This window comes from Musca domestica, unplaced genomic scaffold, assembly GCF_030504385.1.
Source record: "Musca domestica strain aabys unplaced genomic scaffold, Musca_domestica.polishedcontigs.V.1.1 39, whole genome shotgun sequence".
In the NCBI taxonomy this organism is placed as follows: Eukaryota; Metazoa; Arthropoda; class Insecta; order Diptera; family Muscidae; genus Musca; species Musca domestica.
The window spans coordinates 8,754,453-8,781,676 of record NW_026712326.1 but is presented as its reverse complement, the minus strand read 5'-3'; the positions used below and the strand labels follow the sequence as shown (position 1 = coordinate 8,781,676).

The following is a 27,224-nucleotide window of genomic DNA, read 5'->3' as shown; positions in this document are numbered from 1 at the left end:
TTGTCTAACAATATGAAATAAAATTCTATTCTTAACATGTGAATTCGTATGCAAATTTTGTCAAATAGAATTCAACCAAAAAAGATAAATCTTAAAATTTATAATTTTTACAAATTCGGAAATATTTCTTCCGAATATGTAGTAAGATATATTTGTGCTCCAATATTTCTTACGGTGTATTCATAAAAATATCCGACAGCACCTTCCTCAACGACTGCTCGGACAAAACTAAATATTCTCCCAAAACCATTTTGACAGAAAATTCAAAACAATTTATTTTTACAATTGTGTTGGTGAACACACAGATATCCCAAGGGATACTCTTTGCCTAGCCCTGGTCTAAAGCAAGGCTAGGCAAAGAGTATCCCTTGGGATATCTGTGTGTTCACCAACACAATTGTAAAAAATAAATTGTTTTGAATTTTTTGTTGTTGCTCAAACAAGCAAGCCAAACACTGTTTTGAATTTTCTGTCAAAATAGTTTTGGGAGAATATTTAGTTTTGTTCGAGCAGTCGTTGAGGAAGGTGCTGTCGGATATTTTTATGAATACACCGTAAGAAATATGGGAGCACAAATATATCGTACTTCATATTCGGAACAAATATTTCCGAATTTGTAAAAATTATAAATTTTAAGATTTATCTTTTTTAATTGAATTTTATTTGACAAAATTTGCATACGAATTAACATGTTAGGAATAGAAATTTATTTCATATTGTTAGACAAATGTATTGCCCTTCCAAATTAATGGACATTTTCATATCCCTTGATTTCTCTGAAATTATATGTACGTTCTTAGTCAATATTAAGGAAAATAACAGGATGTGATGTTGGTCATTCTGTTTGTAATTCATAGAAATAATATATTAGGACTCAACGCAGGATATGCGTTTCTGATCAGCATAAAATTCTACACCTATTTGCGTATGTCAGCCTGTGGTAATCGGTATTAATTTTTAAAGGATCATCTTAGATGGTTAGGATGTTAAGTCCGAAATTATTATTTGTGTTTAATAATTTTTTAATAAAAATTATATAACATTTTTAAAAATGTCAACATATATATTTTTTTTGTTTTAAAATGAAACATAATTGAAATTACTGTGCAAATATATCGCCGATTTGTCTGATCAAAATATTAATTTTTAACAACGAAGTTTTTTTTTAAAACGAAAATTTAAAGATAACCAATTATTTCTCACTCTGTAAAGAGAGGCAAAAAAACACTTGCAATATTTTGGTATTTCAAAACACATACAATCACAAAAATTTTTTGAGGCTCTCTGCCTTGCCCTGGTCTAAAGCAAGGCTAGGCAAAGAGTATCCCTTGGGATATCTGTGTGTTCACCAACACAATTGTAAAAAATAAATTGTTTTGAATTTTCTGTCAAAATGGTTTTGGGAGAATATTTAGTTTTGTTCGAGCAGTCGTTGAGGAAGGTGCTGTCGGATATTTTTATGAATACACCGTAAGAAATATTGGAGCACAAATATATCTTACTACATATTCGGAACAAATATTTCCGATTTTGTAAAAATTATAAATTTTAAGATATATCTTTTTTAATTGAATTCTATTTGACAAAATTTGCATACGAATTCACATGTTGGGAATAAAAATTTATTTAATTTTGTTAGACAAATTTATTGTCCTTCCAAATTAATCGACATTTTCATATCCCTTGATTTCTCTGAAATTATATGTATGTAGTCAATATTAGGGAAAATAACAGGATGTGATGTTTGTCATTCTGTTTGTAATTCATAGACATAATATTTTAGGACCCAACGCAGGATGTGCGTTTCTGATCAGCATACAATTCTACAACTGTTTGCGTATGTCAGCCTGTGGTAATCGGTATTAATTTTTAAAGGATCAACTGAGATGGTTAGGATGTTAAATCCGAAATTATTATATGTGTTTAATAGTTTTTTTTTTTTAATTTTTTTTAATAAAAATTATATAAAATTTTTAAAAATGTCAACTTATATATTTTTTTTATTTTAAAATGAAACATAATTGAAATAACTGTGCAAATATATCTCCGAATTGTCTGATCAAAATATTAATTTTTACCAACAAAGTTGTTTTGAAAACAGAAAATTTTAAATTGAAAATTTAAAGATAACAAATTATTTCTCACTCTGTAAAGAGAGGCAAAAAAGCACTTGCAATATATTGTTATTTCAAAACACATACAATCACAAAAAAATTTTGAAGCTCTCTGCCTAGCCCTGGTCTAAAGCAAGGCTAGGCAAAGAGTATCCCTTGGGATATCGGTGTGTTCACCAACACAATTGTAAAAAATAAATTGTTTTGAATTTTTTGTCAAAATGGTTTTGGGAGAATATTTAGTTTTGTTCGAGCAGTCGTTGAGGAAGGTGCTGTCGGATATTTTTATGAATACACCGTAAAAAATATTGGAGCTCAAATATATCTTACTACATATTCGGAACAAATATTTCCAAATTTGTAAAAATTATAAATTTTAAGATTTATCTTTTTTAATTGAATTCTATTTGACAAAATTTGCATACGAATTCACATGTTAGGAATAGAAATTTATTTCATATTGTTTGACAAATTTATTGTCCTTCCAAATTAATGAACATTTTCATATCCCTTGATTTCTTTGAAATTATATGTACGTTCTTAGTCAATATTAGGGGAAATAACAGGATGTGATGTTTGTCATTCTGTTTGTAATTCATAGACATAATATTTTAGGACCCAACGCAGGATATGCGTTTCTGAGCAGCATAAAATTCTACAACTATTTGCGTATGTCAGCCTGTGGTAATCGGTATTAATTTTTAAAGGATCAATTTTTTTTAATAAAAATTATGTAAAATGTTTAAAAATGTCAACTTATATATTTTTTTATTTTAAAATTAAACGTAATTGAAATAACTGAAATATTAATTTTTAACAACGAAGTTGTTTTTAAAAAGGGAAAATTTTAAATTGAAAATTTAAAGATAGCCAATTATTTCTCACTCTGTAAAGAGAGTCAAAAAAACACTTGCAATATTTTGTTATTTCAAAACACATACAATCACAAAAAAATTTTGAGGCTCTCTGCCTTGCCCTGGTCTAAAGAGACCTGGGGTCTAAAAATTCGAAAATATTTTAAGAATTCGAAAATATTTTTATTTTTTCAACTTGATGCAAATATATTCTTGATATACTTCTTAAATGATGCTTTGTAGGAGTATTGTGCACAAACCCACATAAAATGCGACTTTAACCCATTTGATGTCTTCTGGGACCTACCGTAGAATCTGTAAAGACCGCGTCGGTGTCGCATTGACCAAAATCTTTTGGATTTTCTCTGTAATTATTTGTGTGTTTTATATTGCACACTACGGAGTATAAATCGAGGTTTTGGTAATAGCGTCCCCTGCAATATCCAGAACCGTTAAAACATTGCAAATACTCCTTTGAGGCCTATTGAGGCCAAAATCGTGATTTTATAATTTTGTTGTGGTTTTCCATATTTTATGCCTTTCTTTTTGGATAGATATTTTTATTAGCTTCAGTCAGGACTTGTGCCTAACATGTATATCCTGCCCGCTGTTAACAGCTTTATTTGGCAGGCACTAGCCCGCTTTTGGATGGCAATAACCGCCTGGCATAAGGGTATTTAAATGCCCAGCAGAGAGGATCAGGTTTGAAAGAGCAGATTTATTGCTCCACATTCTGCATTTTCAGCGAGGATGATCCCACCCGAAAAAGAGGAGAGTGTCACAATTCCCCTAATTTTACCATAGTGTCACCCGGTTTGATAAATGATGTGACTTGGCAACCCGTACTTTTTCTTAGATCGAGCCTTCTTGCCATAATCGTCTTTATATGCAGATTTCCCAAATTCAAACATTAAATATATATTGAATTTGCCCTTCGTCCCCAGCATTCATAGAAAAAACACTTATTTGATTATAAATACATATTTATTTGTCTTTATCAATTTTGTTATGTACTTTTCTTTTAGTTATTGTTTAACATAAAAAAAAAATAAAACAAAATAATGAAATACATATTTCAGTTATATATTTCTACATGTAAATGTATATAATAAGAATAATTGAGTTAATAATTAGTTTGTTTTTTTAGTTTTAATACAGTTTTGTATGGTTTCATTTTTTTGTCTTAACCAATGATGGCTTAGATTTAAACAGGGGAAAGTCTAATTAATTTTGAATTGGAATTGTATTCTTTTTTAACAAAAAGGATGAAGAAAAAAGTTTCAAACAACAACAAATAATATTGGGAAAAACGAAATAATTCATATTTACATTTGTATAAGATGTTGTTTGTGATTTGGATATTTTGTTTTTTTTTTTTTTTATTTTTATTATTGCTATTTTAAAAATGTTCACGGTTTATGTTTCAAAAATATGCCTAAAACTACATAATAAACAATTTGAGTAGACACAAGGTTTTAAAGACGTTTCGTAAACTGTTTGTTATATAAATAATAAATATTTTGTTTGTTTTTTATTTGTTTGTTGGCTTACTGCAAAACTAACATTTTTTTTCTATATGTGTATTTATGTTCTTCTCGTTTTGCCTTTGACATAAATTAACAATTCACTGATTTTGAAAACATGTATTTTATTTTGCCGCCGGAGCTGCTTCTCAAAATTAAATTTCAATTTAAACTAAGTCCATTCTGTCTTCTATTGTTTTTGTTTTTTTTTTTTTTAATTTTTGGTTTTTGGTTTTAGGAAAAGTATGTTGGTGTGTGTGTGTGTTAGTTTGGAAAATAAGTTCGCTCTCATAATACAATTATACTTCTTGTTTCAATAATAAAATAGTTAATTTGTAATAATAAAAAAAATTAATAATTATATAAAAAATGCCACTAGTTTTAGCACAAAATTGTTCTACTCGCATTTACTTTTAACCGTTAGCATTATTTGATTTGTTTGTCGTATTAAATACAGGGCACTTATGAATACTGCATTGGGCCTGAAAGTAAATGGAAGGAAAATATTTTTTGAACGTTAGTAAGATTAAATTGAATTTTTATATTCTACACCTTAAAATGAAGGATAGTTTAAATTTGTCATTCCCTTTGCACCTTCTTAAAATATCCATCGCTTAACCAATAAAGTGTATATATCATTTCTAAGCAACTCGCCCGACAGCTGTTAAAATTATTCCAGTGACATCTTATTATATTGCTTAGAAGCGTAAAAAGCGAAGCGAAAAAAAAAATATTCGTTATGGAATTCAAGCGTGATAGTGTGATTTCTTTATATTTGGCTGGAAAACCACAAGTAGCTATCGTTAGAGAACTCCAGCATTTAAATGTTTTATTTTGTGTTGGTTACCGTGATACCGACGTCAAGGAAGTAGACGGCACGCAAACAATTTGGCCGCAGACCTTGAACATTCCTACAGGATTAAGCACCATCGCAATTTCCGGATATCATTCCGTTGGACTATTGTGTCTGTATTGTTTGTATGTATTGTTGAAGGTCATAATTCGTGCCAAAGGTGTCCAATTCGAACAAATCTAAACTTATTCTAAAGTTTCATGCTATTTCCGACATTTTTTGCTTTCATTCAATAAAATTAAAAAAAACCAAGTGTAAAAATTATGACTTTTGACTTTGTTGCAGTTTTTTTATCTCACCCTGTATATACTTAATGAACGTAAAATTTAATGTCCATTTAGCCACGCCCGCGTGTATATCTGTCCCTCTCGCTCGCACTACAAAATATATAGCTATGAATTGTTTACGGGCAATTAGCTTATTCCCAAAATAGTTTAACTTCTCGCAAAACATAATCAATGTAGGTGGACATTTTTATACCGTTCGAAGATAAAGGAACTGTCCCAATAAATTAGGTGTAGTTTTTTGAGTCACCGATAAATATCGGTAAATTTCAAACGCAAAATTTTGATAAAAAAATAAAAGTTAACAACATTGGTATATATGAGTAGGTCTTAGCGACTACTTTCATTTCGTCGCTAACCTACCGAAAAATTTCATTAATTACCGAAATTATAAGCATTTCAATTTTACCAAATTTCTTTCGGTAACTCAGAAAATGAATTACAGAATTCCACTACAGGTGAAATTTTTTGTCCGACGAATCATATGTTTGGCCCAAGGACGAACATTATTGAAATTGATGAGAATTGGTCCAAATTAAGATATAGACCCCATATATATTTCGTCCGTATTTAATTTTATTGTGCGCCATATGTTTAATATTCGTTCAAATAGAAATTCAGACCAGAAGCAAGTTCCTCAAATTTGGTAAAAATCAGTTAGGATATTGCTACAGCTCCCATATATATGTTTTATCCGATTTGGTATTTAAATTCCTCTCTTTCATAATATGCTCCCTACAACAATGATATAAGATATAGCTTAGAAATTCCTCTTCATTTCTTCATTTCATTTCCAATAAAAACGTTTATTTGCTACGGGTAGCTCTACTAAATATGCATAGTGGAGTTGGGTATCTTATAGTATGTTCCGCCCTGGTTTTTGCCTTTTTTCGAATTCGACAGCTTCAATTATTTTGGTACCCTCCGAATTTTAGTGTTTTGAAAGTTCTACAACAGAATTGATAGATCAACGATATCTTTTAATTGTCGAATAAACGTTAGCTCTCTCTTAAACAGTCGGTCTAAAAAGTGTGACTGCTACAGCAGGCTAGTAAAACTATATAACCAATCGCTTTGTCATTATCTTCTTCGCGTATCCATACATTTTTTTCTCTTCTCTATAACAAAATGACAGTGCATTAAAACTATGCCTCAAAAATACATCCGTAAACTTATTGTTACAGCACTTTGGGTCCTTAAGGTTTTGCCTTTTCTCTAATGGTCCGTTCTGACAATATTCCTATCGAATTCGTGCTTTCTAACTACTTCTGCATTCCTTAATAAATAATCCAGAAAACCAAGAAAAATCTTAACAATCTGCCGGTTATTGAAATTGTTTCCCAAAGAAACCTAAAAGTAACAATCAAAGTTATTAAAAATAAGTCTTCATAAATACCCATAAAAAATTATACCACCGATACTTCCTTAAAAAAATGCATTGCAATTTCGCACAAATTGCCTTTCAAATATTTCTCTTGCAACTGGTGCCTCGTATCGTTAGAACATACCCCACAACAAAATCTAATTAGAAATCAATTAAATGTGTGCTGCGAACAGCAAGTATTTTTATCTATATGTTATGCATGCGCTTATCTCTAGCATTTCCTGAATTCACCCATACGTGTGATAAGATTATACCGTCTAGGCAAATTAAATTCATATTATGAAAACAAAAATATTTGTATACGGAATACTTACTGTCCTTCTTTGAAATATTCTTTTAGTGTTGTACTGAACTTTTTTGAATATTTCACAAATTCCTTTTTACGCTGTTCGACAGCTTGTTTGCCAGTCACACCGGGTATAAAATTTCCAATTTCATTGACAACATCCAGTAGTTTTTTGATGGCGCTGGCAATTTCTCTGAAAATAAGCGGAAACAAAATTATTTAGAATAAAACAATAAATAAAGTTATCATTCGTTTTTAGGTATGCCCACTCTATGCTTGACATAAGCTGGAGTTAATCTAGTTAATTTAATATGCTGAATTCATGGTTCAAAAAAGAACAATAATATAACTTGCTCTATGTGGAGAACTTCTGTTGATTATTTTGTGCCCCAAAAAAGTAAAAAATTGGTTTCTAAAAGTAATTCTGCTTTCTTTCAAATTTAAAGAAAGGCGTTTAATGACCTTCTTCCTAGAGAATCAGAAAAACTTTTTGTATAAGATATTATTTAGGGAACTTGAATATTTCCCAAAATATATAGCTTTGTTATGCCTAACATAAAATGGAATTTACCCACATTAGTTTTACATACAACCCTACTGACTGACAAACCAAGGCTACTTATCCATTCTAATAACGAAGAGCTCAATTTAAGCAACTGGTTTTCTAATATGGCATCTTTCTTTAATAAAATAGAAGTCGTAAGAACCATTTTGATAATCGCCATTTCAGTCAATGAAACAAACAATCTAAAACAATTTGTACTACATTGTAGACTTGATTTCGAAGAAAAAAAAATTGTGTTTAAAATGACACATGACTTTTTAAAGCAGTTCTTCTAGGAACCAAAAATTATCCCCATTATGGGAGAAAAGAGCATGCTTTATTGTGACACTCCTCTCAAAATAGTCTGTTGAACTATCTTCCGTTACAACCATACCAACTTTGAGGAGTCCTACCCACTAGACAGCCAACCACAACTTACTTTATAGTTTCCAAAAATGTTTTTCTGTCTTGGATTTCATCTGGGATACGGCTTAAGATCACTTTAAGTGCCACTGATTTGCGATTTAATTCCTGGAATGGTTCTTCAGTACGAGTTAAACGATATTCATTTACTGCAATAAAAAATACAACAACATTACAGACATTGTTTCAAGGAGAGCCATCCAATTACATTTCTTACAATCGGTTTCTGGTAGATTTCCCTGTAATCTCAGTACACATTCATTCAGATTTACATTCAGTTCTGCCCTTCGGACAATGGCCATAATAAAATCATAACAAAATCCTGGATTATTTTGTTCTGTTTTTAGAATTGATGAGCGTAGTGACTGGGCAGCTCCCACATCACGCCGTTCCAACTGCAATGCAAATGAAAACAAAAACAAACATAAATATTATATTATGCAAATTAGATCAATTGAATATGAAACCCTACTGTTGGCACTGTTGTTGAATCTTTATGTGACTGCACTTTCATTCCAACTCACCTGTGCCAATATAGGTCTCAATATTACGGGCAAAACAAGAGCTGGTGTTGGCATTTCACCCATATTGCTGCTGCTGATATTGGTGTTATGGTTTAAATATGATTTATTTGGTATTTGCATAGAATGTTTGAACAAAATCTGAAGGGAAATTGAATTGTTTTCGAACACGGAAGAACTACCAAAGGAAAAAAAAAATATTTTCACACAGAAATAAAAACCATACAAAAAACAGGTATCAGTTCAAGGTGAATTAGCTTAATTTAAGAAGAAGCACATATGACAGGGAACTTACATCAGTGTGAGTAGCTTAAAACGGATGTGTTTAGTTGACACTGGACTAAATAAAAATAGGGTGATTCAGAAAATTAAAAAAAATATTTGACGGAAACCGGATATTAATTTGCTTTATTTCATGATTTTTGGAAAAAAGAAATATAGACAATAAATTGAAAAAAAAAACAGTTTATTCCCTTCTGTTATTGAATGTATTGTAAAATATACACATCCAAGCAATAACCTAATAAAAATTTAAGAACTTTCAAGTTGTTACTGCCTAAATTTTCATAGTATAGGTTTATAAGCTTGATCAGCTGAATTTCAAACTTCTTTGTGGCCGTAACGAACATTTTGATCATTTTAAACTGTATATAAAATATTTTTCTCATATTGCAACATTGTGGAAGGTAAATCACAGGCGTTCTTTGTGAGCACTTTACCCCCTCAAAAAGAAGTGTCTATATAGGTCCACGATATCGTATAGCCCCCATATAACGGTAAACCCGATATTCGGTATTTTGATGATTTTAGCCACATTTTTTTTCAATGGAATTGTATAAAATTCAACACAAGGAGTTCTTTGTAAGTACTTTACCCCAGGCATATATTTGTATACATTTATATCCCCCAATATATTGGCATCTTCCGATATCCGGAATTTTTAAGATTTTCACAGAATTTTTAATGGATTTTATTTTTTGAAAATTTTCTAATTCATTCCAGATGGTGGAGGATATTCCAAATTTGGCCCGGCCGAACTTACTGCTTTTTTACTTGTTTGTTCAAAAATTCCGCGCTCTTTTAGTGAATGTGTTCAGTTTTCCTTATGCCTCATTCGTAAACAAAAGATGTCCCTCGGGTTATGCATTACACTCATTCGTCTCATTCGTAAACAAAAGATGTCCCTCGGGGATTTAGCTTTCTGTTTATTTTTTTATCAAGTATTCCTTTTTGGCCTTTATATTCGTTTCGTTGGGGACGACTTTGATTTTGGTCTTCCACACGCGCATTCGCTCTGTTCTGCAACAAGACAACAGGACAGAAGTGCGCGCGCTTTAGAGGCACAACTCAACCACAATAACAACCAACTAATCTCACATTAAACGGCTGTTAAAGAACCTGCAAGAATCTCCTATTTAAATTTTTTTTTCGATATCATAAAGGGAAAATCGGTTATCATAGTAAAAACGTTTACATTCTTGCAGTTCTGGAACAGGCCGTGAGTTGAACAGGACACTACAGTTGAACAGGAATTTGAAATCGACTATAAATAGTCGAGTACTCGGTTTTCACCCAAGTCCATAGTCGAGTTCTAGTTTCAGAACTTTGAGTACTCGAAGTCGATTATTCAATTAATCGGAAGTCGACTTACCTATCCCTAGTTTGTGAAGAGTGACTTATTTTTTGTAAACACAAATTGTCAGAATTTAATTGAATTTATATTTATGGTCTGGCAATGTTAATTGCTTCTCCAAATAAATAAAAACAACACCAACAACAAATCGGCGAGAAGCAGAGTAGAGTTCAGGTTAATGGAATTTGTTTGCAATTGAGCAACAAAAATTGCAAAAAATATATTGTTTTTATTTTGCCGAAGCTTTGATGTTAATGATCGCCGAAAAGCCAGAGAAAGGAAGAAGGCTAATTAGCTCCAGGAAAACAGCGAAATAAATGCATTACGTTATTGTAGATTAAAAAAAACTTCGAGAATAAAATGTTAAAGGTAATGCATCGATTGCATTCTAGCTTTTGTATTATGTGCTAATTTTTTGCTGTTCTTTTTCATAATGCCGTCGTTCGCTTTGTGTGATGTGCTGGTGTGTTTGTGTGTGCGGCTGCCGCGTCTAGGGTAAAGGACAGCGTTCCTTTGAGGAAGTATGGCCAGATATGCGAATAATTGTTCTCAAACTGCTAAAACAGGAAACCGTTTCACAAGTTGAATGGCAAGATTTGTTTTATGGAGTCCATTTGGTGTGCTTGTGGGATGAGAAAGGTGCTGCAAAAATTTACGATTGCCTACGTAACGATGTTGTGGAATTTATAGCCCATGCCCAGCTTAAGGTCCAGTCTCAGAGGGGTGAACATGCTCTGCTCACAACCTATATCATTGAATGGCGCAAATTCTTTACTCAATCCAGTTACCTGCCTCTACCATTTCGCCAGTTGGAACATGTGTTTCAATCCAAAACATCATCTTCGTCGTCCGGTTGTTCTGCTTCAACTTCCGCCTCAAGTTCCTCAACGTCTGCTGCATCGACTTCGGCAGCAGCTGCTGCTGCCGGCACTTCCTCTGCAACAGCGTCTTCATCATCGTCAGGCTCCAAAAAGAATCCCACCGAAGACAGCATTGTGCGCAAACTAATGCTAGATTCTTGGAATGAACACATATTTAAGGATATCAAGGATCGCCTGCAAGAATCGGCAATGAAAATAGTGCATGCCGAACGCAATGGCGATGCCTACGATGCCCAACTGGTAATTGGTGTTAGAGAAAGCTATGTTAATCTGTGTTCCAATCCAGAAGATAAATTGCAAATCTATAGAGAAAACTTTGAAGCTGCTTATTTAAAAGCAACAACTGCCTTCTATCGCTTAAAAGCCACTGAACAACAACAAGCTAACGGTGTTTTGGCCTTTATGAAATATGCCGATGCAAAATTGCGCGAAGAAGAAGCTCGAGCTAAGCGGTACTTGGAACCTAGTAGTTATGCGGTTTTGGCACAGACCTGTGTTAAAGTTCTCGTCGGCGATCACATGAATACGATTATTGCAGAATGTGCGCCCCTCATTAAGGAATATGAAACAGATCGTTTGAACTTAATGTTCCGTCTACTGGATCGTGTTCCCAATGGTGTTGATCCTATGCTACGTGATTTGGAGAATCATATTGTTTCTGCCGGTCTTGCCGATATGCTATCGGCATCGGAAATTATTACTCAAGACTCTGAGAAATATGTTGAACGTCTGTTGGAATTGTTTAAGAAATTCAGTGCTCTCGTTAAGAATGCCTTCAACGATGACCCACGTTTCCTAACTGCCCGCGATAAGGCATTTAAGACGGTGGTCAATGATACGAGTGTCTTTAAATTGGAATTGCCAACTGGTATACAAAATCGTGGAGTTAAATATACGGCACCGGAAAGTAAATGTCCTGAATTGTTGGCCAACTACTGTGACATGTTGTTGCGTCGGACACCGTTAAGCAAACGCTTGACTAGCGAACAAATTGATGCACGTCTCAGGGATGTTTTATTGGTATTGAAATATGTTAACAATAAGGATGTATTCATGCGTTATCATAAGGTTCATCTAACAAGAAGGTGAGTGAAAGTTCAACGTTGGTTTTAGAAATTTTGAATTAGAAAATTAAGAATACAAAGAAACGTTGGAGCACTTGTGAATTTCGGCATACGAAGAGTAGGCCTTCCAAAAGGGATGCGATTTTTTCCTCATGTTTTTTTTTATTATTATCGATTAAGGCATATTCCATTCTTTATTTTATTCTAATTGCTTATCAGTGCTGCTTACTTATATGTGTATGTACAATTACAAACAACAGCCTTAAGCCGTTCAATTGAGCTATCTGCTAAGAATTGAGTATGTCTACAAGGAACTACAAGAATAGCGTCATAATTGTATTTTTCCATTTTTTTAAGAAAATATGATACAGAGTAATATTATTTTCATTCTCAAATACTTAAAAAAGTTATTTTAGATCAAATTTTGCATTGGAATTAAGACCATATAATTGTGTAATTTTGTAAACAATTAATTAATTTCTTTTTTTAGACTCATATTGGGTACTAGTGCTGATAGTGAAAAGGAAGAAGACATTGTTGAATGGTTGCGTGAAGTTGGTATGCCCGCTGACTATGTGAATCGTTTGGCACGTATGTTCCAAGACATTAAAGTAAGTTTGTAAAAATGTTCTATCTGAACGGTATTTTAGACTGAATCTCCTTGTTCCCATTGCAGGTTAGTGAAGACTTAAATACACAATTTCGAAATTCCACTGGCCGTCATGATGCCATTAATATAAAGATTTTAAATGCTGGTGCTTGGGCACGTTGCTCAGAGCGTGTTTCAGTAAGTTTACCCCTCGAACTGGAAGACTATATTCCCGATGTTGAAGAATTCTATAAGAAAAAACATTCCGGCCGCAAATTGCAATGGTATCATCACATGAGCAATGGCACAATAACATTTGTCAACAATTTTGGTCGTTATGATCTAGATGTGACAACTTTCCAAATGGCCGTACTCTTTGCTTGGAATCAAAGACAACACGATAAAATTTCATATGAAAATTTAAGATTAGCCACTGAATTGCCAGGTATGAGAAAATTGAATTTTCTGAAATTACAACTAATGTCTTAATCTCCGGATTTTTGCACAGATCCCGAGCTAAGGCGTACACTATGGTCCTTGGTCGCATTTCCCAAATTGAAAAAGCAAATTTTGTTAATGGAACCCAATTGCCCATCACCTAAGGATTTCACAGAGAATACCTTGTTTTATGTTAATCAAGAATTTGCTGTTGTTAAGAATGGCAAATCCCAACGTAGGGGCAAGGTAAATCATACAATGTTATATAAATTCATATTGCTGTAATTGGTTTATTTCCTTTTCTAGTTGAATTTAATTGGCCGTTTGCAATTGAGTACTGAACGTTCGATACAAGAAGACAATCAATCAATTGTTCAATTGCGTATTTTACGTGTACAGGAGGCAATCATAAAAATTATGAAAATGCGTAAACGTATGAATAATGCCACACTACAGGTATGGATAACAAAAATGAAGAGGCGAAATTTCAAAATAAAATGACTTATGATTTCCCTTTTTACCTTTGCCTGGACTAATATCGACTCTCTTTTTTATTTACAGGCCGAATTAATTGATATTTTAAAAAATATGTTTTTACCCTCGAAGAAAATGATTAAAGAGCAATTGGAATGGCTTATCGAACATAAATATATGCGGCGTGATGATGATGATATCAACACTTTTATATATATGGCATAAGTTTACATACACTTGGTTTTTTACACTGTCACATACACATACATGAAGTATATGCTACCTAAATTATATACATAGGAAGAATGGGAATATTTTTATTAGTTATGCTCGAAAAAAAGAAAACAATAATTTTGATTTGCTTCAACTTACAGGAACTCTTTTGGGAAAGGAGTCGACTACTAGTTCTTATGAAGAAAGTAAGCAAAACAAAAAGTCCTCTTGTTGCAAAGATTGGAAAACAAAGCTTAAAATCGAGTTGTGAATACATTCAAGCCAACGTTGCAACATTTTTACCGATTTTTCTATACTTGCCTATTCTTTTTACCACAGAAATTTAATATTCATACCATTGGCATACATGTTATATCTTACTACATCTCATAGTGGTATAAAAGATATGATATTTTTTTTAAGCCAGTCAATGGGCAACTAAGAAAAATATTACAGTGCATGGTAAAAAGTGCGATGAGAATATATTTCTATTATAGAGAAATATATTATCAAAGTGATTGTCATACAGCAAACACAATATTCCAAATTCAAAATGTTCGCTCATTTTAAAATTATTCCTTTGTCAAAGTTAATAGAATCTCTGTGATTTTTACACTGTAATCAGGAAGCTATTCACAAGGAAAAAGTAAAGCAGAATTTTCTCAAAGAGCCTGTTTTACAATATATTCTTTCGTATCTTTGGGGTTTCCGTAAACATTTTACCGTTGTCTTTGATTATAAATAATTTTGTTTTTATTTTTTTTTTTTTTTCAAATTTTGTATTTAATTTTTTTTTTTTTGTTAAAAACGTTTTTATTTTATACCATATATTTGTATTTTACTTATTGGCCTCATATCGCATTTCCCTTCAATATTGTGTAAAAAATTATATGAAAAATGTTTCTATATTTTACATTAGAATATCATAAGTTGTATGTACATTATATCTATATATTTTAGTTATAAGATTCTAAATTTTTAAATTATATATTTTCCTTCTGCAACATATTTAAAACATTGCTTATGTTTCTTTTTTCGCAAGAGAATTTTACATTGTGTTCAAAATCGATTACAAAACATTCAAGTCAGTATTGATTCAAAAGCTATAGGGCAGCTCCAGTTTTCTTTTACACATTTTGATTTGCTCATCAATCCAGCTTTAAGCGAGAAAAAAAACGGCAATTTAAATTAAAATCTATAATTGTTTCATACTTTTTTATGTGATCATTCTAAAACTTAAATGTTATATGAAATAAAACTGATAATATTACATAGCTGGAATAAAATGTCATCAATTTAATACAAATAGTCTTCATTTCAGTTTACAATGCAAATAATGTCCCAACACATATGTACATTTTGATTTTTTTTATTCCAATGTTTTAAACTGTTTTCTATCCACTAAAAATAAGAAAAGTCTGTCTATAAATTCTAAATTGGAATGAAAACGAGTTATGAGTTATGTTCATATTATGGATTAAATCGGAAGCAAATAAAACATATAATTTCATATAGAAATAAGCAATTCATTTGCATAAACATAAAATGAAAAAGAAATAAAAATAATGTTCGAGTTTAATAAAAAATAAGTATGATGAAAATAAAATAATTTTACTTGTTTGGAGGCAATTGATAAATTCTGTTCATAATGTAAGTATAAGAAACTCTAAACCAAGCCTACAAAAGAAAAGTCTAAAGCCAAGAAACTCTAAAGCAAACCGACAAAATAAAAGTCTTGATCGCAGGTTATATTTTTTGCAGAAGCAGCAATCATGAGGAAAGATCTCAAACGCCAGGTCGAAAAAACACCAACAAAACTAGTATGTTATTACAAAAAAGTACGGAAACCCAACAAATGTCTGATACTTCTCGTACACTTTTGGTATGAAAAGTTCTGTTTTTATCATCTTATTTATCGCAGACAAAGTTCCATACAAAAAATTAGAGCTCTATGCATTTGACGATCACTCAATACTAAAGATTTAATTTTTAGTTTTTTTTTGTTTTTGTACTTTTAATACGAATTTCCAAAATCTCTTTCCGAACACCTTTATGTTACATCATATTCAGAACAATTTGGTACTTTCATACGCTTTTTTATACCCTCCATCTCGTTTGTAATATCCCTAAATATTCGTCGTAGACCCCATAAATGATATATATTCACAACCAGCATAAAATTCTAAGTCGATCTAACGATGTCTGTCTGTTGAAATTGCGATACAGCCCACATTATTTGACGTAGAGCGTCAATAGCAGAGCAATTTGTATTATGTCTAGGATTTGATGATTTTTGCCACATTTTTTCACGGATTTGTCTAAAAATTGGTATTTGTGGGTCATAATGGGTTCTAAACTTCCTTTACCCTAAGGTGGAGGGTATTAAATGTTTTTTTACTTGTTTACTTTCCAATTAGCGAAAACCAGTTTGTAGACCCAAATTATAGACTTATACACTTAAAAGCAGAACACAAATAACAGATTTAGTTATTTTCAACTGTCACTTCCATAGACCTAAAATGAAATCCACTCGATTTCAAAGTCGACAATGTAGTAAGTGTAAAATACATGTGAAATTCTTAGATTTGTCTCCTCTCGATCACCCAATATTTTGTACTTTTTTGTAACTGTTTTATTTCCAAAATGCCTTTTTGTAACCTTCTAACCCAATTTGCAAAAAATCCAGCCTTGTCACACCCATCATGACAGTCAGTCTTTAATAAGTATATATGAGATGACCAGGTTCTTTCATTTAATGCTGAATCATTCTGCCAAATTATTTCTTTCATTTATAAACAAATAACGAGAGGAAATAATCTATCTACATTAATACTTGCGGAATTAAATATTTGATTTTGCTAAATGACATTTCTTACTCGAACAAAATATAATTTTTTTTGGTCATCTTGAAAAGTACAAAATACACTTTATAAGATAAGTATAATACAGGATAGACCAAATTTCACAATTAACCAGACGAGTTTCACATTTTTTCAATACTCAATATAAGCAATGCTATAAACACCGATGTTCCTGTTTTTATAAAGGCACTAGGTTAAGTTAAAGGCGGAGTGGGTTTCGAAGGAATGGGCCAATATTGTTCATTTCGTATCGGACCTAAATAAATATGATTGCGACGTGCCAGCATTGGATTATATAGGTTGATTCAATGATTTTATATGAGATATGTGATAATTTGTAGAAAATGTTAAAATGTGCGTGAGGTACCATGTATAGTCGACCCTCATACTTCATCTGATGCAGCTAAAAATATTGGTATAGGCAAAATTACAAGAAAATCAAACATTTATATTGTTCATTTCAATCATAAATTCCATATTTATAAATTCCACATTCATCTCATGTTTCTGGTTGAGAGATATATATTTAGGTACAGCAAGTTGTAAAGTATTTAAAATTGTGACTCTTTGTGGGTGAAGTAACAGGGGTACGCAGGTATATATCATTTGTGTTAGCAAAAATGTTTGTATATGTGAAACTTGAAGAGGGTTGAATTCTTATTTCGCATTCTTTGAGCGTTTTGTTTATATGGGACAGGTAGCAGAAGATATGGTCCATCTTTATAACAGATCTTGTGTTAATCAATATATTGAGATGTGCCAATTCTGGATGGAATCGGATGTTAATTTCGTGTTTTAGAACATGAATATTCAAAATGTTGATCCTTTGTGGCGGATGTACCAGAAGGAGTGGATCGATAATCCCATCTACCTAGCAGATCTTGTGTTAGTATAAATAATGGCATGTGTGAAATATGAAGAGAACAGGATGCTTATTTCGGATTTTTATATTCGTTTTGGTTATTCAAAACTTTGACCCTTTGTGGAGGTGGTACCAGAAGAAATTGTGCGATCTCAACCATCTTTATAACAGACCTTGTGTTGATAGAAATATCATATGAGTTACAATTATTCAAAATGTTGACCCTTTGTGTGGGAGGTACTTCATGGAGTGGACCGATATTGTCCATTTTCGCACCTTACTGACGTAAATATTAGGATTTGTAAAGTTGGAGCAAAATCGGATTATTCTTTCTTTTTCTGTGCAGTAAAATATTTTTTTTTTAAATTTCGACCTTTAATAAAAAATAACCGTTCTAAAGTCAGAATAAGAGAGAGAGACTCATATCTGAAATTTATGGTAAAAATTCAATGACAAAATATAAAAAAAAATTCATAAAATATAATAATCGAGATATAATCTATGAAAATAGAACAAGTAAAGGGCAGGAGGATTGAACTGTTATTGCCTTCCATCATTTGGAGAGTAATACTACTACTATAATAATAATGCAGATCTTTTTCATTTCAATCACACTGTGCAAGGAAAATCAGAAATAACAAAAATCACATCGAATAATGGTCCCGTTGTGAATAATCCAACTTATGATAGTTCACAAACACCAACCCTGATGTAGCATTAAAAACGCTAAATTAGCCACAGTTAATTCTGCAGATAGCAAACTATTATTAAAATAGAGGAGGCTCATGTATTTTATTTAGTTGTACTCGGTATCTCAAAGCGATCACAACAGCCAACGCACAAAACGTTTAATCTGTTCAAATTACTGTCACAATGGGAAAACTTATTTTATACGGAATGGATATAAGCCCACCAGTGCGGGCTTGTTTGCTCACATTGAAAGCCCTGAATTTACCCTACGAATACATAGTGGTAAATTTGATGACCGGAGAGCATTTATCGGAGGATTTCTTGAAAAAGAACCCCCAACACACAGTGCCTACACTGGAAGACGATGGTCATTTCATTTGGGATTCTCATGCCATTATGGCGTATTTAGTTAGTAAATATGGCAAGGATGACTCGCTGTATCCAAAGGATCTACTTAAACGAGCTGTTGTTGATCAGCGTATGTATTTCGATGCTGGTGTCCTATACCAAGACGGCCTACGCAGCATTACACTTCCAATCTGGTTGAGAAATCAAACACAGATACCACAACATCGAATTGATGTTATTGTGGAGGGTTATGAATTTCTCGAGTCATTCCTTAAGGATAACAAATACATTGCCGGAGATCATTTAACTATTGCCGACTTTAGTATTGTATCAACTGTAAGCTCATTGCTGATTTTTTCTGAAATCGATGAAGTGAAGTTCCCTAAACTAAGTGCTTGGTTGAAGAGTATCGAGTCATTGCCTTACTATGAAGGAGCCAATGGGGCAGGTGCTAAGCAATATACGGAAATTCTTAAATCTAAGAACTGTACAATTATACCTTAAATAAATTAAACAACAAGAAAATTAATCACACAATTGATTTTTACGAAAATGGAGTATATATTTTTTATTTGGAGTCAAAAAAGACTTTTGGGAGAGAGAGAGAGTTGGCGGGAATTTTAGAATTTTCCTAAATAAAATGTGTATATGATAGCAATTCGCATAAAAATTACTCAGTAACTAGTACTGAGGAAAAATTATCCTTAAAAATGTATGCCTCAGAATTATCCAGTAAGGAACAGTAAAAAGACGGGCGGGTCGACTATATGATACCCTACACCACTATGCATATTTAGTAAAAAATAAAAAAAATTATCTGAGCCGAGTTGCACAAAATGGAAACGTACGTTCCGAAAATCACTTCATTTGGGGTGATATTAGCCATTATTTGCACAATAAACCTGAAATCGGATTAAGGAGCTTTATCAGATCTTAGCCTCGATAAAATTTGGCAAAGGTATTTCCGAGCTTTATAAGATATATGGTACCAAATGTCATTGTTGTCGAATGCATATTACAAATGTGAAGGACTTTAACACCAAATCGGATGAAACATATACATGGAATAGCTATATCTGAACAGATTTTTCCAAAGTTGATTTACTTGCTTTTGGACTGAATTCGGTGGGATGTACAAAATTCAGGTCATTTGGACTGATTTTCGGCATTTGGTGCCCAATTAACCCGAAATCGGTTAAAGATATGTATGGGAGCTATATCCAAATCTGATCTGATTATCACCAATTTCAATAGGGATCGTCTTTAGGCCAAACAAGTAATGTTTGGAAAATTTCATCTCAATCGGATAATTAATGTGACCTATATTTTGTTCACAAGAATACATGGACAGACGGACTGACATGCATAAATCGACTCTGAAATAATCGATTTATGCAATTTAATGCATAATTATACCCTCCACCTTGGAAAGGAGTGTATATCAAATGTGTCATTTCGTTTGTAACATCTCTAAATATTCATCATAAACCAAATCACGATACAACCCTCAATATTTGACGTAGAACTTGTATTGTGTCTAGGATGGTTGGTAGTAAACGGTCCACGTTTTTGTCTAGCCACATATAACGGTACCTCCCGATATTCGGTATTTTAATGGTTTTAGTTACTTTTTGCCAGTCTGGATTATGGAAAATACCAAGTAAAGTTGAAAGTACTCGTTTTTAGATCAAACCCCCAAATGAGTTCTGGGTATTTAGGCCAAATGTTATTAAGGCCCTTATACTACTTTTCTGCTTAAATATCCCTCGTATTTGGATCTGCAAAATTGCCGAAGACACTATATACTGAAAACACAGGGATTCCAAGGAATCTTAATCTGAAAACATTCAATTGTCTTATAAAAGGAGGGAGACTTGCCCCCTCTATTTTGGTTGCTTTTCGATGTAAACTTTCAAAACGACAATACATGTGTAGAGCTAATAAGCTTTACTTTCATAACTATTTTGGATTTTCTCCGTAATTATTGAAAAAATTAAATTTTGTTGCACAGTGTAATTGTTCACTGCGGCTCCATAACATCAGTAAAACCATAGGTATAGACTAAAAGATGTCGTTAATGCCGTGCTATTCACTCAATTCTCTCAAAATACAAAAAATTGAATAGTTTTATGATTTATTATTATTTATCAATTGAAAACGAAACAGTGACTTTGTTTACATTGGCATTCCCCTACAATGCCGTGAAATATAAAAATATAGAACTTAAATAGCAGAAAAATGAATAAATTGTTTTCGAAGTCGAGTGACTTCACTGGCCCTGAGTGACTTTACTGGCCCAAGATCAACCATTGTGACATCTGCCGGAAGGGGTATATTTTAAAATTAAATAAATTTTTTAATAAAAAAAATTTATTTGTCTATGGTCTAACAGCATCCAGTAATAATTTGTAATAATTATTGGTTTATCCGATAAAAAAAATCACAAATATTGAAAATCATATTTTACGTTACAAGAAAGTTGATTGATTGTTGTGATAAGAACATATTAAATTCGCAACATTAGCAAGAATTTATAAATATTCAAAACAATAGCCCACACTTTATAAACATTTAAAATAATAAATAAACCTATTCAAACACACATACGTATTTATTAATTTACTGCTGAATCATGCTAGCGAATCAATTCATTCTCTTATAAACAAATTTACTGATGAGCTCGCCCATCTCCATACATGTCTTTATGTGGCATTAAATATCTGCTGAATCATGTACCGTGTGCAAAAAATTATCATTTGTTCTGTTATCTACGAACATACTTAGTGGGGGATAATGCGATCACTGCTACTATTGCATCTACACGAATAATCTAGTTGAGTATGATGTCAATCATACTTAACCATAGACAAATGAAAATATAGACAATGAAATGCTCTCACCGTTTATCTTCGAAAAAAATCGAATCAGCAGATGTCGTCTATATCGTTTCAGGGGTTTGAGTGGGAATATTGTAGTCACTCAATTCTAAAACGTTAAAAATAACAAAAACTGTAGGATATTTGTCAGTTGGAAATTGTTCCATAATAAAATAAATGTGAAAATTACGAGATGACATCAAAAAATTCCGGAATAATCAAGTGAAATTCTGGAAAAACGATGAAATGTGTTTTCGAAGTCGAGTGGCTTGAACGCGTAAATGAGCATGTTGACTATGCAAAACATGATGAGAGCCACCTGGAAAAAAAGACCAAACTAACTTTTCGTTGTCTATATCTTAATTTGTCTATGACTTAACTGACTTGAGTGATTCTCTCTCCCGTTATTCTCACTCAATATATGAGTATTCAATAAATGATAATTTCTTTACCATTAGATTAATTAAAGCAACTTTAGTCATCGTATAGATACACTGTGCGACACAAAAATTATTAAAAGGAAAGACCAAGTAGATTATAAAGTTAGAGCTAAAAATAGAAGATACGTATATCGGCGTTTAGGAAGTTTGCAAAAGTAAATGCTTTTTTGATCGTTTCAGATTAAAATTTTTTGAATCCTTGAATTTTAGGTATGCAGGGGGAGATAAAAACTGCAACAAAGTCAAACGCCACAATTTTTACATTTCTTCTAAATTTCATTGAATGAAAGCAAAAAATGTCAGAGAAAGCATCAAATCTTAAAATAAGTTTAGATTTGTTCGAATTGGTCACCTTTGGCACGAATTATGGCCTTCAAACGGCCAATGAAACCGTCACACGCTGCCCGAACGTTGCACTGCGGTATTTTGGTCCATTCCTTCCCATTGGCGAAACGCTTTCCTGAGGTGATCGACATTTTAGTATTTTTTAGTGCCAACCTTGCTTTCCAAAATACTCCAGACACAATAGTCCAACGGATTGGTATCCGGAGATTTTGGTGGCCATTGTGCGCTGGAAATGAAGCGAGGAACCTCATTTTGTAACCATTCATGGGTGGCGCGTGCTGAATGCGATGGTGCTGAGTCCTGTTGGAGTGTCCAAGGTCTGCGGACAAAATGTTTGCGTGCCCAAGGCTTTAATACACCCTCCAGAATATTTTCGCGATAATATCCGGCATTTATTCTGATGCCACGGTCAATTAATACGAGCGGAGAGCGATTGTGGCCCACACCATCACCATGGCCGGCGCTTGAGTTCTGGTGGCCAACCGAAGGTGCTCTTTTTCAGCTGACCTCTTTGGCAATTAAACACGGTCATTTCGTTTGTTTACAAACTGCTGGACAACGAATGCTTTTTCATCGGAGAAAACCAAATTCGGCAGTTCACCACATTCGGCCAAGCGAAGCAATTCTTAAGCTCTTTTGAGTCTATTTTCTTTCTGCTGCGGTGTAAGTTCTTGCACTTTTTGGAATTTCAGTGGCTTTACCCCGAGCTCATTTTTCAATATTTGCCGAATATGTTCAGCTCACGAGCCATTTTTCGGCCACTGCGACGCGGGTTTCGATTAAGTCGCTTCTTTATTTTTCGACCAATTTCTGCTGATGTTGCTGTTTTCTTCCGTCCACTTCCTTGACATCGGGCTACGTTACCAGTATCGAGCGATGGTACGTGACACAAAAGATTTATTTACATTTAAATGCTGGAGTGCTCTAACGATAGCCACTTGCGATTTTCCAGCCAAATATAAAGAAATCACACTATCACGCTTGAATTCCATCATGAATAACTTTTTTCTGGAAAATTCTCACCAAAATGCTTTTGTACGCTTGTAAACAATATAATGAGATGTCACTGGAATAATTTTAACATCTGTCGGACGAGTGGCTTAGAAATGACAGCAGTCTGAAGTTGGTTGCAGTCTTTTCATCTCACTCTGTACTTCTTCCTGATTAAACGATTGCCTTTTTTAACAATTTGTTTCTTATATGAAATATGTGTGTGACATCAAATATTTGTTTATTAAATTGTTGCTGAATCATTTCGCGTGTAAAAAAAATTATCACTTTTTTTGTTATCTTCAAATATACGCTAAGAATACCCAGTAGAAAAACATGTTTACAATTGCATTTTCTTGAATGCAATTGTTCCATATAGTGGAACTGACTGACCAGTAAAATGTCATAATTTCTCCATAAAATATTTACTGCCTTTCCCCGTTTCCCTTTCAATATATGAATATTCTATTAACATTCATCCATTGTGAAGCTACTTTTTAGGCGTCCCCAAGAGAATTTAACACAACATTGCTATGTATTGATAACAATATATTAGTAAGAGGTTTAGAATATATTCTACTTTTGTGGAGTGTCAGTAATGCTATTTTCGCTGAAATGTAAAATGAGTTTCCAACAAAAACTTGGGAGTTACATCAGCCGAATAAGGGGTATTACAAATTATATAAAAGGTTATATTGACAAAGTATAATATGTATTACCAGTACTATGAAATAATTCTTTAAAAAATAAAAATCAAAAGATCTTATTTTTATCATTACCAAGTGATGAGTTAAGTCGGCGCAAAGTGTGCGCTTTCGACTACAAAACAGAAGTTTGTGAGTATGAGACGCAGCGTCGGCAGACGAATAAAAACATAATAAAATACGATTATTTATTGATGTAAGGTTATTATATCCTCCTCGAAATACTCAAGTTAGACGCTACAAAGTATATATACAGGGCGAGATGAAAAAACTGCAACTATAGATTGCTGTCATTTCTAAGCCACTCGTCCGACAGCTGTTAAAATTATTTCAGTGACAGCTCGTTATATTGTTTACAAGCATACAAATGCATTCTGGTGAGAATTTTCCAGAAAAAAAGTTATTCATGGAATTCAAGCGTGATAATGTGATTTCTTTATATTTGGCTGAAAAAACACAAGTGGCTATCGTTAGAGCAATCCAGCATTTAAATGTGAAAAAATCTTTTGTGTCTTGTACCATCGCTCGTTACCGTGATACTGGTAGCGTAGCCCGACGTCAAGGAAGTGGACGGAAGAAAACAGTAACATCAGCAGAAATGGTTCGAAAAGTAAAAAAGGGACTTGATCGAAACCCGAAAACTGACTCGTGAGCTGGACATATCGCAATATTCCATTCGGCAAATAATGAAAAATGAGCTCGGGGTAAAGCCATTGAAATTCCAAAAAATGGATAAACTTACACCACAACAGAAAGAAAATAGACTCAAAAGAGCTAAAGAGTTGCTTCGTTTGGCCGAAAGTTTGGTTTTCTCCGATGAGAAACATTCGTTTGTAAACAAACCAAATGATCGTGTTTACTGCCAAGGAGGTCAGCTGATAATGTGCACCTTCGGTTGGCCACCAGAACTCAAGCGCCGCCCATGGTGATGGTGTGGGCCGCCATAACAGCCGATGGTCAGAACAAATGCCGAATATTATCGAGAAAATATTCTGGAGGGTGTATTAAAGCCTTGGGCACGCAAACATTTTGTCCGCAGACCTTATACTCAGCACCATCGCACTCAGCACGCGCCACCCAAGAATGGTTACAAAATGAGGTTCCTCTCTTCATTTCCAGCGCACAATAACCACCAAATCTCCGGATGCTAATCCGTTGGACAGTTGTATCTGGAGTATTTTGGAAAGCAAGATTGGCACTAAAAAATAACAAAGTGTCGATCACCTCAAGCAAGCGCTTCGCCGGGCCAAATTACCTCAGAGCAACCAACATTCGGGCAGCGTGTGATGGTTTCATTGGCCGTTTGAAGGCAATAATTCGCACCAAAGGTGACCAATTCGAACTAATCTAAACTTATTCTAAAATTTGATGCTATTTTCGACCTTTTTGCTTTCATTCAATAAAATTAAAAAAAAATGTAAAAATTATTTCGTTTGACTTTGTTGCAGTTTTTTTTTTATCTCACCCTGTATATGCCAAAACCAGAAGTTTAACTTAAAATCAACTAAAATACAACTCTGTGCTAGACTTATTGTGTTAAATAGACTTTTAAAATGCAACAATTGCTTTTGTTCATATTTTTACAAAATTATTTTATTGGGGAAAACAACAAAACATTAATGAAATATTGGGGGTATTCCACAATATTGAATCCATAATAGGAGGACAATGTTGTTTAATTCCAAAATTATAAAATTTATTGCAACTGAATTTTAAATAATTTCAATTTTTTTAACAATGCGCACATACACATTGATAGAATGGGGCCACCAAAATATAATTTTTTATTTTCAATCAATGTATTTAATCAGAAAAAAAATCGCCAGATTAGCAACAGTTAATTTCACAGATAGTGAACAGCCAGCCGGTTGTTTTTTAAGGCAACTATTATAAACAATTCCATTTAGTTGTTCGTCGCATTTCATAGCGTTCACTACCCCGCTAACGGAATTCTAAACAGAACTGCTGCAGCTAATTTATTCGACGACAAAATGGGAAAACTTGTTCTATACGGCTTAGATCCCAGCCCACCGGTACGTGCTTGTTTACTCACATTGAAAGCTTTGAATTTACCCTATGAATACAAAGTGGTTAATTTGATGGCTAAGGAACATTTGTCGGAGGAATATTTGAGAAAGAATCCCCAACATACCGTACCCACACTGGAAGATGATGGACACTTCATTTGGGATTCACATGCCATTATCGCGTATTTAGTTAGCAAATATGGCAAAGATGATTCGCTGTATCCAAAGGATTTGCTTAAACGAGCCGTTGTTGATCAACGCATGTATTTCGAAGCTGGTGTCCTATTCCAAGGCGGTCTACGCAACATTACAGCACCTTTGTTGTTAAGAAATCAAACACAAATTTCTCAACATCAAATTGATGCCATTGTAGAGAGTTATGGTTTCCTGGAATCATTCCTTAAGGACCACAAATACATGGCTGGTGATCATTTGACCATTGCCGACTTGAGTATCGTAACAACGGTAACTTCATTGGTGGCTTTTGCTGAAATCGATGCATCCAAATTCCCTAAACTGAGCGCTTGGTTGAAGAGTATGGAATCATTGCCATACTATGAAGAGGCCAATGGAGCAGGTGCTAAGCAATTAGTGGCAATGGTGAAATCCAAAAATTTTACAATTGTACCTTAAATAGCATGAAGTGAAATAAATTAGGAAAAATAAAAAAGTAAATGTAAAATTAAAAAGAAAACAATATTTTATTATACTTTGTGAGACGCAGGAAAATGTGAAAATTTTGGGAATTGTTTTTTTAATGCATTTAATGTTGAGATTGAAGATTGTACTTTGCTAAAGTCAACTTCAGTTTTATATATTGTAGAATGCTTTGCTATAATATTTGTCATATATATGTTTCGTATATACAGGGTGATATGAAAAAACTGCAACCAACTTCAGAATGCTGTCATTTCTAAGCCACATTTTCAACAGCTGTTAAAATTATTGCAGTTACAGCTCATTATATTTTGGTGAGAATTTTCCAGAAAATGAGCTCAGCTAA

General features: G+C 33.1%; 4 protein-coding genes across 4 annotated transcripts; 3 read left to right on the top strand and 1 right to left on the bottom strand.

Annotated features, from left to right (window-relative positions):
• Window positions 1-4,035: 4,035 nt before the first annotated feature.
• LOC131804127 (programmed cell death protein 10-like) lies at window positions 4,036-9,045 on the bottom strand. The gene is made up of 5 exons (XM_059126524.1): window positions 8,790-9,045; window positions 8,483-8,660; window positions 8,282-8,414; window positions 7,327-7,491; window positions 4,036-4,973 (listed from the first exon to the last, which is right to left on the bottom strand). The coding sequence occupies exons 1-5, from the start codon at window positions 8,907-8,909 to the stop codon at window positions 4,889-4,891; spliced, it is 681 nt and encodes a 226-aa protein (XP_058982507.1). The 5' UTR covers window positions 8,910-9,045; the 3' UTR covers window positions 4,036-4,888.
• A 1,401-nt stretch (window positions 9,046-10,446) lies between these two features.
• Window positions 10,447-15,667, top strand: LOC131804116 (cullin-5-like). Its single transcript, XM_059126501.1, has 7 exons — window positions 10,447-10,788; window positions 10,914-12,385; window positions 12,855-12,975; window positions 13,041-13,398; window positions 13,462-13,637; window positions 13,698-13,847; window positions 13,953-15,667. Exons 1-7 carry the CDS (start codon window positions 10,780-10,782, stop codon window positions 14,088-14,090), a joined length of 2,424 nt encoding a protein of 807 aa, XP_058982484.1. The 5' UTR covers window positions 10,447-10,779; the 3' UTR covers window positions 14,091-15,667.
• Window positions 15,668-18,586: 2,919 nt separating this feature from the next.
• LOC131804134 (glutathione S-transferase 1-like) lies at window positions 18,587-19,368 on the top strand. Its single transcript, XM_059126536.1, has one exon. It carries the CDS (start codon window positions 18,675-18,677, stop codon window positions 19,341-19,343), a length of 669 nt encoding a protein of 222 aa, XP_058982519.1. The 5' UTR covers window positions 18,587-18,674; the 3' UTR covers window positions 19,344-19,368.
• A 6,717-nt stretch (window positions 19,369-26,085) lies between these two features.
• Window positions 26,086-26,918, top strand: LOC131804129 (glutathione S-transferase 1-like). Its single transcript, XM_059126527.1, has one exon. It carries the CDS (start codon window positions 26,186-26,188, stop codon window positions 26,852-26,854), a length of 669 nt encoding a protein of 222 aa, XP_058982510.1. The 5' UTR covers window positions 26,086-26,185; the 3' UTR covers window positions 26,855-26,918.
• The last annotated feature ends 306 nt before the right edge of the window (window positions 26,919-27,224 follow it).